We start from the raw sequence: 17,875 nt of genomic DNA, 5'->3' as shown, positions 1-17,875 counted from the left end.
CATCCTCGTCCTTGTCCTCCTCCTCCTCCTCTTTCTTCTTGTTCTTCTTCTTCTTCTAGTTTTTTGAGAGATATAGGAAATAAAGAGCTGGCCCAGGAGGCAGCAAGACCAGTACACAAACCCTATTGTTGATACCTACTGGATATGTAACCCTAGGAAGAACTGACCTACTCCGGTAGAGGAACTTTAATTAGAGTTTTTTTCAGTCATTTTTCACTCATTTCTGACTGTTCATGACCTCTTTTGGGGTTTTATTGGCCAAGGTAAGAGAGTAGTTTGTTATTTTCTTTTTCAGCTAATTTTACAGATGAGGATATTTAATCAAATAGGATTAAATGACTTTCCAACACAGCTATTAAATATCTGAAGTGTCTTCCTAATTCAAGGACTGGCACTCTCTCCATGCACTGTGTCACCTAGCCAGAAGTTTATTATATTCAACAAGTAATAGTTCATGTCCCTATGTCTTTCTCTGTTTATTTAAGGTAAAGGAGAAGGAGGTATTAGAGTGTGAACAATGGGTTAAGAGGATAGTTTCCTTAAGCGAGATTTGAGTTTCAAGACCAAGGCTAGTATATTCACACACACACACACACACACACACACACACACACACACACAAATGGCTTTTGGTCATAGATGAAATCAGTCAAAAATCACAACATATTTGTTAAGCACTGACTATGTTGCAAGCACTCTGCTAAGTGCTGGAGTTACAAAGAAAGGGAAAGACGCTTCGTGCCCTCAAGGAGTTCACAGTCTAAGGGGGAGACAATCTGCAAACAACTAATCACAAACAAAGTTATATATAGGATGAACTGGAGTTAATAAACAGAGGGAAGGTGCTGGCATTGATGGGGATCTGCAAAAGCTTCTTCCAGCAAGTCTGATTTTAGGCAAGACTTGAAGGAGGTCAGGAAGGAGAGATGAGGAGATAGAGAAACTGAGGCATGGGGGATAAGCACTGAACAGATTTGACATCTGGAGATGATGTGTGTTGTGGGAAAAACGGCAAGGAAGCCTGTGTCATTGGGACATGCAATGCATGTGTGTATGTGGAAGGGAAAAGAAGAGAATATGATGGAAGACTAGAAGGGTAGGAAGAAAGTTAAGAAGGTTGAATGCCAAACAGAGAATATCGTATTTTGTTCTGGATATTACAAGAGCCACAGGAGTTTATTGAGTGGTGGAATGGTGGGGTGCCAGGCCTAGAGGCCTGTGTGGGCTACCCGAGTCTTCTTACCTCACCTCCGAGGTCTTTGGTTGGCCAAAACCGGATGCTCATATGAGAGAAAGGACGTTCCAGAGTCGAACAAGGGTTGAGCTTTATTTCAGGGTCTCGGTTACAAGTGCAGGGGGGTCTTCCTTAGGAGGAAGAGGGGGAGATTTCCTAAGGAGGCTAGGATCTTAAGGGATTGGAAGTAGAAGTACAAGCGGGGAGAGAGGGGGAGGGGAGAGAGGAAAGAAGAGAAGCGGAGCCTACTGTCCTCTTGGCTCCTCACGTGCTAAGAGAGCTTTCAGGCTTCCTCAATCCTACTTAACCTTCAGCCGCATAGTTTGCATCTGAATACCGTGCTGTTAGATAACAATAGTGTGCCCAGATCAGGGACAATCTCGAGGGCAGGGAGACTCCACCCATCATGTATCTCCCGGGGAGAGGCGGAAATACCCGAGCTAGCCGAGCTAGCTCAGTCTGACCTTCTCGAATCCCCACTGTTCATGGAGGGCCTTGTAAGACTCTAAGATTTAGAAGTCCCACTTTTACCCACCCGAGACCATCCACACAGAATTGAGCTTCCAATCCCAACAGTGGGGGAACATGTCATAGTCACATCTTTGCTTTAGTAAGATCAATTGAACTAAGAAATTGAGTTGAAGTAAAAATGGACTGGAGTGACACAAGTTTCTGAGACTCCCCTTCTCAAGATTACTTTGTATGAGATTTCCCCCTTGAAATAAAGAGAAAGGGCTATCTGCAGATGCACTTGCTTGGGTTTTGGTCTAGTTTTTCTGTTCAGTTCCTGAGGAATCTAGCCCTCTTGCCTTTCCTATTTCTTTTTTCACAAGAGACTTGTCCAAGCCATAGGTTTTTCCAGGAGAAAAAGGACTTGAGAGTTCAGCTGATGTAGTGTGTTTAAGGGCAGGCATCGGCTCTGTTCTCTTGGATGATTGTAGGGGTTTACTGTTGGAGCTTTGACAAAGGCTCTCTGAATTCTGGGGCATAATTCCCTGAGTCCATTGTTAGAGAAGTAAACACCAAATAATTCTCCATTCTTCTCTCTAATGCCTTTGGACTAAGCACACTTTTGGACAGTACTTGGCGTAAGTTTTTCAATTTACATTTCACAAAACAGTGCTTCCAGAAATGTGCAAAACACCATGTGTTCCTGATTTTCCTCCAAGGAACAGACTTTGATTTTGAAGCACAGAACACCAGAGTTGGAAAGGCTTTTAGAACATAGAAGAGAAGATATTGGCAGTGAGAGGAATCTTCAGGCATAGAATACATATTTTCCAGATGCCCAATGTTCTCATATGACACATTATCATACCATTACAGATCTGGAGTCCAAAGGAGCTTTATCTCATGCCAACCTTTCATTTTGTACATGAGGAAGCAGGAAAGACAGGTTAAGAGACTTCTCTAATTTCACACAGTTAGGAAGTAATAGAGGTAATATTCAAACCCAAGTCCTCTGACTACAAATCCAGTGTTTTTAGGACTCCTATTAGAGTCCAAAGAAAATGATGATACCTCCAGTGAATGCCCTTCCCCCAAAGTTCTATGTAACTTGAGTCACATGGATGTTTGAGGTTTACTCCTCCATACTGTTTCTCCCTCTTGGACTCCTTTCATCATCCTTGTCTCCATTAGAGTTTGTGTACTCTGCTATGAGTCTTTTTCATTCCCCTGCATTAATATTCCTGTGGTCCATGATTCTTGTCCCCTTAGTCTTCCTGAAATTGACAATGTTTCCTCTTTCCAGGGGATTAGAATCTCTTTATTTCTAGAATTCCTGGCAGGCTGAATCACAGTTTAAAATGAATCCCTTACCCTTGAATGCTTCTTTTCTTGTTCTGGAGGTCCTCTGGTCCCAGGCCTCATACACAAGAATTCCCTCAAGGGTCTATCAGAAGGATTATTCCTGTATAGAGGTGTAAAGAGTTTATAAGAGGACTAGAACCTCTTGTCTGAGGGCTTGCTGAGCTCTTTTCAGGGCTACTCATTGACCTTTGGTGCCCACCTTGCACCAATAACACAGTTGTGGTTCCCAGAAGCTGTATCAGGGACAGCAGCCACACTCTGGTAAACCATCATGGCAGGTGGGCTAAGTCATTTTGAGGAGAACCACCAAGCCTCAAGCCAGTAGGTGAGTTAGGTGTATGTCTACCCCAAGCCTGTGAAGACTTCCCTAGGTGAAATGGGAGCATGAGAACAATTTGTTCCAATGACAATGCAGGCAGCTGAAGTATTAGATATTGAAGATGCCAAAGTCATTCACTGCATCCTGCTCCATTAGCATTCGTCTTGGTTTTGGATTGTCACTGAGCTTCAATGACTCTGGAGGAGAGAGTGAGGCTGATGAGTGTGCAACTTTTCCTTATTTAAATTCTATTCATGAAGGAGTCAAGATTTCACCCTTGATGTCACTGGTCTTCTTTAAAGTTGAAGGACAGACAACAACCATATTCCCTTATATTTTACAAAGAAGTCTCCCTCCAATTCCATTTTGCTTTATAGTGACTTAAAAGTGTCAAGCACCTTTTCCTCCAAAATCTACAACATAACCCTCCTACCTCTTTATGCTGCATCTCACATGGCTACCATGACAAACAACGATAAACATTTGTGTAATGACAACTATATAACACACTCTGTAAAATGTCATATTTGATCCTCACAATAACCCTAGAAGGTAAGTGCCATTATTATCTTCTTTTACAGTTAGGGAAACTGAGGTAAACAGAGGCTTAAGTGACTTGCCAAGGGACATACTGTTAGTAAGTGTCTGAGGACCAATATGAACTCAAGTTTTTATTTTTGACTCCAGACTCAAAGCTGTCCCACTGAGGTACTTATCTATCTATAGCAGAAAGGCACTTTTATTTCACTCTGTCACAGTTTCTCCAGATTCCTAAAACTGCAGTGTGATAATTGCGCAACAAGTGGTATTCTTTTAACTTAGTGCTGCCTTGCAAAAGTTCTGAGAAAATAAGAACAAAAGTTGTCAACTCTCCCCTCAACTTATGCATTTTTCCTAAAAGAGAAATTTGTATTTCCTGCAACGCATAGCATTTCATTGCTGGAGGGGACTTGAATACCAAGAGCATAGATTTTTGGAGCTGGAAGGGATTGTAGTCCTTAGAATACTAGGGTATGAAGAGAGCCTTACATATATAATTTCAGAGTGGAAAGATAATTTTTCTTTTGTTGTTGTTCAGTAACACTGCATTTGTTGTCACCCCACTTGGAGTGTTCTTGGAAAAGATAGTTGAGTGATTGCCATTTCCTTCTCCAATTCTTTTTACAGAAGAGGAACTGAGATAAACAGGGTGAAGTGACTTGCCCAGGGTCACACATCTGGTAAGTGTCTGAGGTCAGATTTGAACACAGGAAGATGAGACTTCCTGATTCCATGCACAGTGCTTCATCTGTTGGGCCACCTAGCTACTCTGATGGAAAAGAATCCAGAATTTCTAACTTGGAAGGAGCTTTAGAACAAAGAACACACAAAGTTAGAACATATATCATAAAATATCAGAAGGAAATCCCATAGATTTCTTGAACTGAGCTCCTTTGTTTGATGTCACCTACATCATAGGTAGAGAAATTCCTGGACAATCTCAAAAAGAAGTTTAGCAAAGGCTCCTTTCTGGCATTTTGCCACATGTGAACAAAAATCACCTTTTGAAAAGCTGTTCAATGTATAACATTGATATTTGGTACGGGATGGTGCTTTCCCCCCCTCACAACAAATCTCTGAAAGACCTAATAACTTCAGCATGAGGTCATTGTATGAACAAATAGGAAAATATAAAAGATAGCAGATGGCTGTTTTCACTCATTATACTCCCCAGAAATAGTAATGTGAACTTTGAGGTATTTCTGAATGTTTATTTTGCATTCACCTCAGATCTGCCCTGTCCAGATAATACAGAAGGTCCAGAGCTTATGACCAAGTCAGGGACTGACTTTTTTTTAGTCCTTCAGTTATAGGATGATCTCTTCCTCTGTGAAGTGTACTGTTTAAGATGCATTCTTCCTCTGGGTAGCTGATACCTGGCTCAGAATCTCTGTAATTCAAAAAGCCAACTAGATTGAATGAAGGACATCATGTTGGATATGAAATCAAGATCTGAGTTTGAATTTCACTGGAGACCCTTTCTAACTGTGTGACTCTGGATAATTCACTTAGCTTTTCTCTGCCTTACCTTCCTCCTTTATAAAATTAGGATAATGATAGCATAGTTCAGGCAGGGCTATTATGAGGGTCAAATGAAATAACATAGGTAAAGGACTTTGAGAGATTTAATTCTTAGTATTAGCTAACTGTCTTTCCGTCTTCCTCCCTCCCTTTCTTCTCTCTGTGTCCCTCTCTCTCCTCCTTTCGTTTTCTGCCTCTGCCTCTCTCTGTTTCTGTCTCTCTGATTCTTTCTTTCTGTCTCTCTCTGTCTCTGTTTCCCTGTCTGTCTTCCTTCCATGTCTACTTGGTGACTCTTCTCTTTCAACCAGTCTGTTTCTGCTGTGGTGACTCTGCAACCACACTGTCAGCAGCTAAACCACTACTTAATTGCCTAGGAAGGGCACAATGCCACCTGATTTTCTGTAGTTTATCAGTTCTTGTGCCAAAGGAAAGAGTTTTTTTATGAGCACAAGATTATTGGTGTAGTTATGAGCTCTCAGTTCATGTCTGCAAAGGGAATGAGGACCTGCTTCCCAACCTTCCTGATAACTCAGAGACATATTCTTTAGTGTCATTTATGGCAGTAAGGACAAGCCTGAGCGGCAAGAATCACATTTTATGATCACCACGAGTCACAGCTTGGAATTTTGGAAGATTTTTCATTATAAAACAAAAACAAGGACACCAGGAAGCACTCAAAAGCTACTGTTTCTTGGAAGAGTGTGTGTGTGTATGTGTGTGTGTGTGTGTGTGTGTGTGTGTGTGTGGTGTGTTTGCATGTTTGTTAGAGGACCCTTCTATGAACCTGTAATAGACACATCTGAAGCTTTTGTGAACTTTACTAGGTTGCCTATTGATCACACTCCACAAGGGGGCATGGTTTGCCAAAGGAGCTCCAGTCAGACTTTTATTTGTTCTTATTGAAAAGCATCAATGCCACTGGGAAGAGGGGAAAGTAAAAAATTCCTGCCATCCCTTGTCAGAAGTTCAAGGCAGAAACAACTCACAGAAGTGCCAAAAGAGAATGGTTTGAGATGTTTCCCCAAATCTTCCTATAGACTACAGAGAAGTTCCTTGTCAAGATGCTATGTCCCCCTGCCTCACAATCATCAATCATGTTTGAGACAACCCAACCACTGGGTATCAAAGAAGAGTTGCCTTTGTCATCCTAGCAAAGTACATGTTATTCAGGAAGGAGACATAGTGCATATCCTCTTCCATAGTGAGGGGTGCCTAATCCCACAAAGCATGGGCTCCCAATGGGCTCTCACCAATTACAAATAGAATGAGAAATTGTGGACTGGGGAAAGTCCCTTGCCCAAACCTCAATAACACTCAACATTTGTTTCTTTCTCTAGTTATCATGTGCTGCTAAATGTTACTAGAGATAATTACCACCTTAATGCTGGCTAGTCATAGCAATACGTTGGACTAAACTCCATCATTTTGGTCTTCTGACTCCAATTTCTTCCCTCTCCAATCTATTGTCCACATGCCTGTCAAAGTGAACATCTCAAAATCCCGATCTTACCATATGGCTCTTTGGTTCAATAATCTCCAGTGACTTCCTATTCCCTTAAGGATAAAATATATACTTGTCTGTTTATCTTTTAAAGCCCTTTATAGCCTGACTCCAATCTTGCTTTCTAGCCTCCGTATATACTATTCCATTTCAGTCTCTCTTCAATATACCCAAATTGACCCTTTTGCTGTTCCACACATAGCACTCTCTGCCTCCTGTCTCTGTCTCTTCACACATATTATCTCTGATTCCTGGGATGCATCAAAGCACTCTCTAGCATGGTTGAGTCAATTCACAACTCCACCAATGGGATATTTGTGTACCTTTCTTTCCATAGCACCTCCAGCATTGACTATTCACGTATTGTCATTTTCAATTTGGTGTATGTGAGATGAAGTTTCAAATTTGTACTGATTGCCAATTCATTTCCTGTTTGTGAGAAAAAACAGTCTTTTATATGGTTGGCTATAGTTTGCAGTCTTTTTTTTTGTTTCTTTAAATTACTGTTTGTTAGAGATTCACTTACTGATAAGAAACTACTTCCTCTTCAGGTCTTTGCTACCACAGAAGGGCAGTTATTGGTATTTTGTTGTACAAAAAGCTTGTCTTCATGTACAATGACCTCCTTAAGGTATTTGCCCAGCTTTGGAAACCATGGGTCAAAAACACTTTAGTCACTTTTTTGCATGATTTGAAATTGCTTTCTAGAATGCTTTAGCTAATTCATGATTTTACTATAAAGGCATAAGTGTTCCTTTATTTCCATAGTTATTTTTAAAATTAAAAAAAATATTTTCTTTGAGATTTTGGACCTTTGTAACTCTGAATTAACCTTGTTATTATTTTGTCCAGCTCTAGCAGCTAGGTGGTACAGTGGTTAGAATCACAGACCTAGAGTGAGAAAGACCTGAGTTCAAGTGTGACCTCACGCATTTACTAATTGTGTGATCCTGGGCAAATCACTTAATCTTTGGTGGCCTTAATCTGTTGGAGAAGGAAATGGCAAGCTACTCCAGTATCTTTGCCAGGAAAAGGCTCAGTGTGGTCCCAAAGGTTCAGGCATGACTGAAACACCTGAACAACAATATAAAGTACTACCTGAGAAATTATTCCTTTATTTTATAAATAAGGAAATTGCAGACCACGTTAACTCAGGCTTACACAGTCAGGAAATGGTAGAGAAAGTAGAACGAGGTAATCTGACAATTGGTTCCATGCTTTATCCATCACATTGCCATTTTTTCAGCAGGTTAGAGGTGAATAGTTTGAACCTTACATTGAAGAAAAGTCATTGAGAACCTATTGTCACAGCAATGAAATTGCAGTATGAGAAAGCCCAAGAGGATGTCTCAGAATCATAAAAAGAGTTCTGACTTCCTGGTGAAGAGCATCCTCAGGGCTCCTTTCATATCATTGTTCCTTAGGCTGTATATGAAAGGGTTCAGCATAGGGGTGACCATAGTGTACATTATGGCTGATGCTGTATCCTGTTGGGCTGTGTCAGTAGTTTTTCTGTTAAAATACACTCCAATGATTGTCCCATAGAAGAGAGAGACAACAGTAAGGTGAGAGCCACAGGTAGAGAAAACTTTCCATTTCCGATGAGCTGATGGTATCCTCTGTACAGCCACAAAAATTTGAATGTAGGAGATTAGAATGCCAGCGAATGGAATTACAGCTATCAGTCCTCCCATTGTGTAGATCACTAAGTCATTAATGAAAGTATCTGAGCAGGCCAATTTTATCACCATATTGAGGTCACAGAAGAAATGAGGGATTTCAGTGTGGCCACAGAAGGAGAGGTGGGTCAGCAGACTAGTATGTGTGAGGGCATTAACGCAAGCCCCAGACCAGCACACTGCTACCAGAAGGACACAGACCTTTGGGGTCAAGATCATGGAATAATGTAGTGGAGTACAGATAGCCACATAGCGGTCATAGGCCATGACAGTGAGAAGGATACTATCTACCCCTGCAAACCAACTGAAAAAGAATACTTGTGACAGACAGCTGATATAAAGAATTGCTTTATTCCCAGATATGTAACTAATCAGTGTCTTGGGGATGGTGGTGGAAGTGAAGCAAATGTCGACCAGGGACAAATTGGTAAGGAAGAAGTACATCGGGGTATGCAGACGTGAGTCTGTCCCAATGGCCAGAATGATGAGCAAATTTCCCAGCCCTGTGATAAGATACATAATCAGGAACACAAAGAACAAGATCCTCTCCTGCTCTGGCTGTTTTGAAAGGCCCAGGAGGATGAATTCAGAGACTCTTGAATGATTTTCCCCTTCCATAAATCTGTTTTGAAACATATGTGGAAGAATGAAAGTAAAACATAAAATAGTCCATTCAAAGTTGATTTGAAATTTTTTTCTGTTAAAGTTAGTGACGATTCAGTTAATAGACATATATGATAGCAGAAAAATATTTGCAGTGAAGAAAATGTCAAAGCTAATAGATTAGAATGGAAAATATGTAGGGAATCAAGAAAAGATGCCCCACAACAAAAATTGATAAGTGAAAAAAGGATAAACAAACATTTTTCAAAAGAAGGGGAAAGTGTTAATAACCACATGAAATCATGCTCCACATCACTGATAATAATAGAAATGTGAGTGAAAAGAATTCTTAGTTTCATTTCACAGTATGAAAATTGGAGAAGATGACAAAAGATAAGAATGCTCACTGCTGGTGGTTCTGTGGGGTGATAGGCATGGTTATGCCCTTTTGGCAGAGCTGCGAAGTGCCCCGAATTTATTCATTTGCAATTCAAAATTATTGAAGATATTTGACTAAATTGTTCACCTCCTTTATCTCAGAGATCTCAGTACTGAGCATATATCCTAAGGAGTGCAAAGGCAACAATAGAAGTCTAGGAGATACCAAGAATTTCATAACAGTATCTTTGTAGTGGCAAATTCCTGAAACCAAAGAATATATGCCCGGGGTGACTCCCGGGCCTTCGCCTTCTACTTACCTATCCCTGGTCTTCGGACGTCTCCGGCCCCTCTCCTGGTTGGGGGAGGGGAATTCCCTCTCCCTGTTGGGGGAGGGGAATAAACAGGCAGAGCACCCGAAAGGAGTTGCAGCCAGCAAGCTTTATTGTGTTTCTTCTCCCCCGAGCTCTCGTGGTCATCCCCTTTTATTATCCCCTGTCTCCTCCCCCGTACCTCCCATGGGCGGGTGAGCTCCTCCCAAGTGCCTCCCCGTGGGTGGAGCCAGCCTGTTACCAGGGCCATCCCAGTACCCCGTGGCTTGCTAGAACAGCTAGCCTGCCACGTAAGCAGGTTCGGACCCTCAGGCGTCTCACGGTCCTCACGGGGGACCCCGGTCCAGAGCTGTCCCCCAACAAATATAAATGAGCATTCATCCTGGAAGTTTATTATAATTTTGTCTTGCTCTATGAAGCACCTCCTTACTTACTTTCCCTTAATTTTATAGATGAAAAATTAAGAACCAGGAATGATACAACTAGGAAATAGTGAAGAAAAATTAAAACCAGGCATGCTGACACCTGGTTCTATGCTCTATCACATCAGAATCCTTGGTATATAGGTCAAGAGGTGAAAAGAATGAATTTCAGGTATATAGGTCAAGAGGTGAAAAGAATGAATTTCAAGCTAGAGAAAAGTAATTGGAAAAATGTAGAGTGCCAATGGAGCTCATTGACCACAAAAATGGCGTAATCAGACCAAAAATTTTTTAAAAAATACTTTAGATTCTAGATAAAAATAAAGTGTGAGCCATCATCCTAGGTTTGTAATTGGTTGGATTTTGCATATTTCAATTTGTAAAATTTCAAGGTTCAGTCTGGAGAAGTGGAGTAGAAAATGACTGTAGTGGTCGTGGAATGTGTGTCTAATGTTTATGGACCAGTCAATTTGAGTTGAGAAAATTTCCTCACCAGATTGTGCACAGAATGTTGTTTTTTAATCACAACAGCACTCAAATGAAGCACAGAGGGATTATAATCTGTATTAGTGGAGGAAGTGCTTCATACATGAGATGATAGATTCTTAAAGTACTGTAGTTACTAGAGAAGTTTAAGGTTCATTCAGGTATCTCTATCATTTCTGACCTCTAAATTTTATTTTTATGAGGGTAGTGCCATTTACTTGGTTTTTTGATAGTTTTTTATCCATACTGCCATGTTACAGTGTAATCCTTTGTAATGGATGAGATTTGGATCTGGACACAGTACTAGCTATAGGTATGAAGCACAGAAAGAAAGATTCCTCCATGTCCTTTGTGCAACCCCTGATAACATGGTACTACTTTAAAAAGATTTATAGTATTGATTATTGTGTTTGCCCTTTGTTGCTGAAGAAGACCATGCCATCAGAGAAATGATGACATAACTTGCACTTGACTTTGCTTTGAGTGAGGGAGGGCTGTTCAGGTCACCAGCCTCACTTCTGCCCCAGAGCCATCTGAATTCAGTGACCAGATATTCATCAGGATGACTGGAGTTGACCCAGGCTGCACTGGGATACCTTGGCCCCTTTGAGGTCTATGCACGTACTTACTTAGGGTGAGGTAACACCCATTCATTGAATAGGCCTGATGTTTTTCTTTTTCTCTGTCTCATTAAAGGGGCCATGTCCTGGCTACTTCTTGAACAGGTCATCTCCTCTCCTCGCCTCCCCTCCCCTCCCCTCCCCTCCTCTCTCTTCTCCTCTCCTCTCCTCTTCTCTCCTCTCCTCCCTTTAAGTTTCCTTCCCTTCCCTTTCCCCAAATCTTAAACCTTCTGCACACTGAAGTTGGGACAACACTGGACCCCTGCCCAAGGGCTGTCTTCTGGACCCTCCTGGCATCAGAGTGATTATCAATAGTAACTGTTGCTGTTTCCCTCCCATCCTGATGTCTTTTTCTTTTCTTTACCTCATTAAAGGGACCATGCCCTTGCTACTTCTATAGCATTGATAAACACGTCAGGGAGCACCAAGATTCACATATACTCAATCCTTTCTGTATTAAAAGAGACTCATGTAGTCTGAGATTATAAGACTGCAATAGCAATAGTCACTCATGTGCTTCTTTCCTTTACAAGCAGAAATTTTGTCTTGGAAACGACCAGAGCTGCTGAATGATAGAAGTACTTAATAGTGTGCCAACATCTGATTAATGAAGAGTGCATTGGTATATACACCAATGCTATCACTGTGGGAGCTGTGGGATCCTGGGATTTAGGCCATGGATATTGTTTTTGAGTCTAAAAATTGGATTGAGGTATTTCAACCTCATGGGACATTATTAAGTGGTTTAGGAATAATATGCATAGAGAATATCAAAGAAGTGAGAAAGCAGAATACTTGAACACTTATGGACAAGTATATATGCATGTATATTATAACTGAGAAGTCATTTTTTGGTTTTCTATAAAGATCTTGTAGATATTGTTTTTATTGCTTTACATTTTCTTGTTACTGTATGAGATACTCCCAGAGGTAGTAGGAAATACAGGCCAGGAAGTGTTAGAGCAGTAGAGAACCAATAATTCACAGGTGAGAATAACTAGAGCCCACATCCAAGCTAAGACCGTGGCTGCAGAAGTCTATAAAAATGTACAATGTACAAGTGAAGAGCAAGATGAATCCTTGTATAGGATGTACATTTTAAAATGTATCACTGAGACTTGGTGGGGAGAGACTCATGGCTAAAATGACTTTGTTAAGGTGTATCTCATAAAAAGGACAAAAGAGATAAAGAGATGGATAGTCAGGTAGCATTATATATTTAGATGATATACTTAAAGGAGGAAATGTAGGAAATAGATAGGAGGAAAAAGGTGGATTCAATTATTATTGCTATGCAGATGATTCCCAAATCCTGTCAGCCATAACCTTTCTCTTGATCTTTAGTGTCCCATCTAAAACTGCAGACTGGACATCTTGAACTGGATTCCCCCTTTTTTGTTTAGTTGTTTCAGTTGTATTTGACTCTTCTTGATCTTATTTGGGGTTTTCACGGCAGACATACTGGGATGGTTTTTCATTTCCTTTTTGATCTCTTTTTACAGATGAAGGAACTAAGGCAAACAAGATTCAGTGACTAGCCCAGGGTCACACAGACCCTTTACAGCAAGTGTCAGAGACCAGATACCTTAAACTCAACATGGCCAATACTGAACTCATTATCTTCCTCTCTCTGCCTAAACCCCCTTTTCTTCTGAACTTCTTAATTACTGTTGAAGGAAGCACCATCCTCCCAGTCACCATTCCTCACTCTCTCTCACCCCTCCCCAGACCATATAAATCTTTTTGACAAGTCCTATCAATTTTAACTTTGTGATGCCTCTTTTATACACCTCCTTCTTCTCTGTGATGCTGCCCTCATTTTGGTTCAGTCCCTCCTCACCTCATACCTGGATTGTTGCACTAGGCTGCTGGTTGGTCTTCCTGCTACAAGTCTCTCCTCCTTCCACTTCATTCTCCTCTCAGCAATCAACTTGATCTTCCTAAGGTGCCAGACAGGCCATGACACTTCTGTACTAAGAAAAAAAAAGCTCCAATGATTTTCTGTTATTTCTAGGCTCAAATATGAAATCCTCTATTTGATTTTCAAAACTCTTAATCACCTGATCCTCTCTTATCTTTCCAGTCTTCTCACACCTTACTTCCTTATGCTCTACATTTTTTGATCCAATGACTTTGACCTCTTTGCTGTTCCTTACAGAAGATACTTCATCCTCTGATTCTGGACATTTTCACTGGTTGTCCCACATGTCATTCTCTACCTTCTCATCTCCACCTTTTAGTTTTCCTGAATTACTTCAAGTCTTGGTTAAAATAGTGTCATAGGCTCAACCATATGTTTCACCCACATTTGAATAGAAATGCTCTCTGGAACATTCTCATAAATGGTCATGTCACCTCTGCTTAAAAAAACTTCAGAGATAGGAAATCCACCACATCTGAAGAACTATTGCATTGTTCTAACATCTAGCACACATATCTCCCTGCTCTCCACAGTAACTGTCTGAAAGACTTTGTAAATGTTTTCTAAAATATAGATGATCTAAATCTGTTGCTTTTCCCAGGAACTCACCCCAAGTTTTTCTGGTTCCAAACCCTCTATTCTATTTGTTAGACCATGCCAACTCTAACCTGTTACTTTGAGTTGTGGAGGGGAAATCCTTCATTGTTCCCTTAATCTATTAGACACAAGGAAGTTAATTATGTTGCTGAATAAGGGTGTTTGCAGGAGTGAGGGAAGACAGCAGTTTCTGAATGTGACAGTTTCTGAATCCCTTTCTGGTGATTGAATTCCTCTCTACATTTTAAAATTGAGAAACAGAGTCATCATTGTGTAGGAGAAAGAGTGGTGAAATGGGACTCAAGAGACCTAGGTTCTAGTACTAGATATTCCACTAATAGATTCTGTGACATGGATCAGTTTTTGCTCCTTGTAGCTGAGTTTTCACAAGTTGGTCTTTAGGTCTTCTCCATGCGCATTAGTCTGTTACATAAGATCCCATCCAGCTCCCCTGTTCCAGCTCTAACATCATATATTTTCTGGCCTCTAGTCCTTTTCAGCTCTAGAATTCAGTTTCTCTATGTACTAAGGTCTCTTTCAGCATTAATTACCTCTATTCTAAAGTGTTGATGTCTAACTCAAAATGAAATGGGTCCACTAATTGACTCATAAAGATTCTTGTAGGCTACATGATGACTTACTTTCAAAATGTAATGTTATTCATATTTTATTATGTTGTTATTTATTTTTTCAAATCTTTCCCAATTACATTTTAATGTGGCTTTGACAGTACTAGAGTCATGGGCTATGTGCCTCCTGCTTTGAGGTTTGGACATCTCTGTCAAAAATCTCTTCTGGTGTTACATTCCATGCTGTCAGGGACCTTCTGTTTTTGACATTTTTTGTTTTAAAGGCCTTCCCAGTTCTGAATGCCCTGATCTTTGAAGTAATCTACTCTCAGAACCAACTGACTCATTTTTACAAATGATAATGATACAACTAAGTTAAAGCAATAGGTTAAGTTCCATGTCCATGTCCATGCTCATTGGAAACCAACTAGCAGGCTATTTTTAGCCCTATGCATGTCTGACATTCTATACTCTAAGTTCCTTATGAGTCTGAACATTTTATATTCTAAGGTCTTCTGTAGTCTTATTCATATTTTAAATCCTTTCTGTCTTTGAAATCCTGTGTCCCACATTTCAACAACCCATTCAGTTCTGACATTCTGCATTCTTAAATCCCTTTAAGCAATAAGTTTCTGAGATTCTTTGAGGCATATTCATCTTGCTTTGTGTGAGATTTACCTTCAAATGAAGAAAGTACCCTCTGTCTATGCACTTAATTTTTTGTTTGATTTGGATCTTCTCTTCTGTTTTTTAAGGACCAAGCAATTGCTTTCTTAGGGCCCCTACTTTCTGCTAAGTTTCAAAGAGGGAACTAGTCTAAGTTGTGGGCTCTTAGCTATGGGCAAGGACTCCAGGCTTAGTATCCATATAATTAGATTCCCAGACAGATGTTCCTATTGATAACAATACAGCATAATCTCTTTCCTTTTGTGATATTCTTCTTTTCTCTTTTGTGTATGGAAAGAGGAGTAGATTGAATATTGAGTTTTAGAAAAGGATACCTTCTTGTGGAAAGATAATTGTGAGAGTAAAATCCATTCCGTTGACATATTTCCTAGTCCATCTGTTCTTCCTGACATACGTGATTCTCCATGTCTCACCACTGTGCCTTTGCACTGCCTGTGCCCCATGCCTTGAATGTTCTGCTTTCTCATCTCTGCCTGTTGAATTTCTCAGTTTCTTTTCAAATTCAGTCTGACAACTTCTTATGTGAAACCTCTTGTGATATATTGAACAGCCAGCTCAGCTGGTTGTCTCTTTCTTCTTCCAAATCATTTTTCCCTTATTTTTGTTTGTCCTGTAGATGCTTACTTGTGTCCATGCCATTTCTACAGTTAGAATGAACATTCCTTGAGGTCAGGGACTACTGCCCTTTTGTGTTGGGTCCCCAGCAATTTGCACATTGCCTCTCACATAATAGGTGCTTAGTAAGCAATGACTGAGAGATTGACTCTGAGCTCCCTCCCACTTCTAAAATTGGTTTCTGATAAAAAGTTTCATTTACTCCTAGGTGTAACATTTTCTTTTCTATGTTCTAAATTTCATTTCAATATTAACATTCTATGAACTATGTGACTGTCATCTTGGACTCTGCTATTATATCTCTTACATTCTAAAGTCCCTCCCAGTTTGAACATTTTTTGCTCAAAGAAACTTTTCAGTCACTTAGTCAGCGAGTGAGTGTTTATTATTATGTGGTAGGCTCTGTGCTAGGCACTGGAGATACAAAGGCAAAGAATAATCTCTGTGCTCAGGGAGCCTTTACTGTAATGGGGGGAGACAATATGCAGACAACAATGTGCAAACCACATATACATAGGATCAATTTGGGGGAGTCTCAGCGGACAGGCAGTAAGATTAACCAAAATTTTGAAAGACTTCTTCTAGAGCAAAGGACTTTAACTGAGTTTTGAAGGGAGCCATGGAAGCTGGGAGGTGGAGATGAGATTGGAGAGAGTTCTAGCCATGGGGAGCAGCCAGTGAAAATGCTTATATTCAGAGAGGGTTTTATGTGAGGAAAAACAAGGAGGTCAGCGTCACTAGATGTCAGAGAACCTGCAGAGGTGTAAGATGTCAGAAGCTGAGAAATCTAGAAAGGATTCAAGTTAGAAAGGGTTTTAAAAACCGAGCAGAAGATTTTATATTTGATCTCAAAGACAATAGAAATACACTTGAATAGAGGAGTGATGTTGCCAGACGCGTACCTTAGGAAGATCAGTTTGACAGCTGAGTGGAGAATGAACTGGAGGGAGGAGAGACTTTAGGCAGGGAGACTAATCAGCAGTGTATTTTCTGTCCTTTGCAGCTCTGACATTCTGTGTTCCAATTTTCTTTTGAGATTGAGTGTTCTATATTTTAAAAACTCCTCTAGCCCTATTCATAATTTAAATCTTTTCTGTCTTTGAAATTCAGTATTCTATGTTCTATCACTTTCAAGTTCTGAAGTTCTAACTTCTCAAATCCTGTTTAGCAAAAGTTTCTGAGATTCTTTGATCTACATTCCCAACATTACTTTGTGTGGGACTGTCTTTCAAATGAAATGAAAGTGCCCTCTGCCTATGCACTTACTTGGTTCTTTAGCCTGGATCTTCTCTTCTGTTCTTGAAGGACTAAGCTCTTGCCTCCTCTGGCCCCCTACTGACAGATAAGTTTCAAACAGGTGATTGGCTCAAGCTGTGGATCCTTTTAGGAGAAAGAGGGCTTGAGGCATTGACTGAGGGGTGATGCGCATGAGATAAAGTGTCTATTCTGTTTCCTAGGAATGATGCATGAGAATCATTGTATTGTAGTTTACTGGGTGTTTCTGGACCCAGGGCTCCAATTCCCTGAGCCCCTTATTAGAGACAAACACTAGGTAATTGTCCACACCACTCTGGGTTCTGCCTCCTTTGGGGAAGAAATTGACCTAAGTTTTAAAATTTATTTTCACTGTACTGCTCGCCCAGCAACACTGAGAGCTCCTTGTGTTTCTAGTTCTTTTCAAGAAGATGGATTTTACATCTTGGAGCACAGAAAGTTTGAACTGATATAGGTCTTAGCAAAGAGACTATAATATATCAGTGCTGGGAAAGGTCTTTAATCATACAATGTATGTACCGTCCATGTCAGAGTCTCATTTAGGGCATTACATCACATGATCAGAGATCTAGCCCTGGAAGGAACCTCAGAGACCATCTATTTAGTCCAAATTATTCATTTCTCAATTGAAGAAACTGAATTTTATGTGAAATGAATTGAGTGCCCAAGATGAAACAGATATATCCCAGAAAGAGACTTTTAAATCATGCTATCTAATTTTAGTGTCAGTGATCTTTGCCCTGAACCTCACTGTCTTCCCAAGT

General features: G+C 40.3%; 1 protein-coding gene across 1 annotated transcript; it reads right to left on the bottom strand.

The window, feature by feature from the left end:
* Positions 1 to 8,282: 8,282 nt before the first annotated feature.
* LOC140498146 (olfactory receptor 1f45-like) lies at positions 8,283 to 9,224 on the bottom strand. The gene has a single exon (XM_072599433.1). The coding sequence runs from the start codon at positions 9,222 to 9,224 to the stop codon at positions 8,283 to 8,285; it is 942 nt and encodes a 313-aa protein (XP_072455534.1).
* Between the last annotated feature and the right edge of the window lie 8,651 nt (positions 9,225 to 17,875).

This window comes from Notamacropus eugenii, chromosome 4 (assembly GCF_028372415.1).
Source record: "Notamacropus eugenii isolate mMacEug1 chromosome 4, mMacEug1.pri_v2, whole genome shotgun sequence".
NCBI lineage: Eukaryota > Metazoa > Chordata > Mammalia > Diprotodontia > Macropodidae > Notamacropus > Notamacropus eugenii.
The sequence above is the reverse complement of the archived record's forward strand: the minus strand, read 5'-3'. Positions and strand labels throughout refer to the sequence as shown.

Coding starts and splice junctions, on each gene's coding strand:
- LOC140498146 (XM_072599433.1), bottom strand. CDS start 9,224: ATGGAAGGGGAAAATCATTCAAGAGTCTCTGAATTCATCCTCCTGGGC.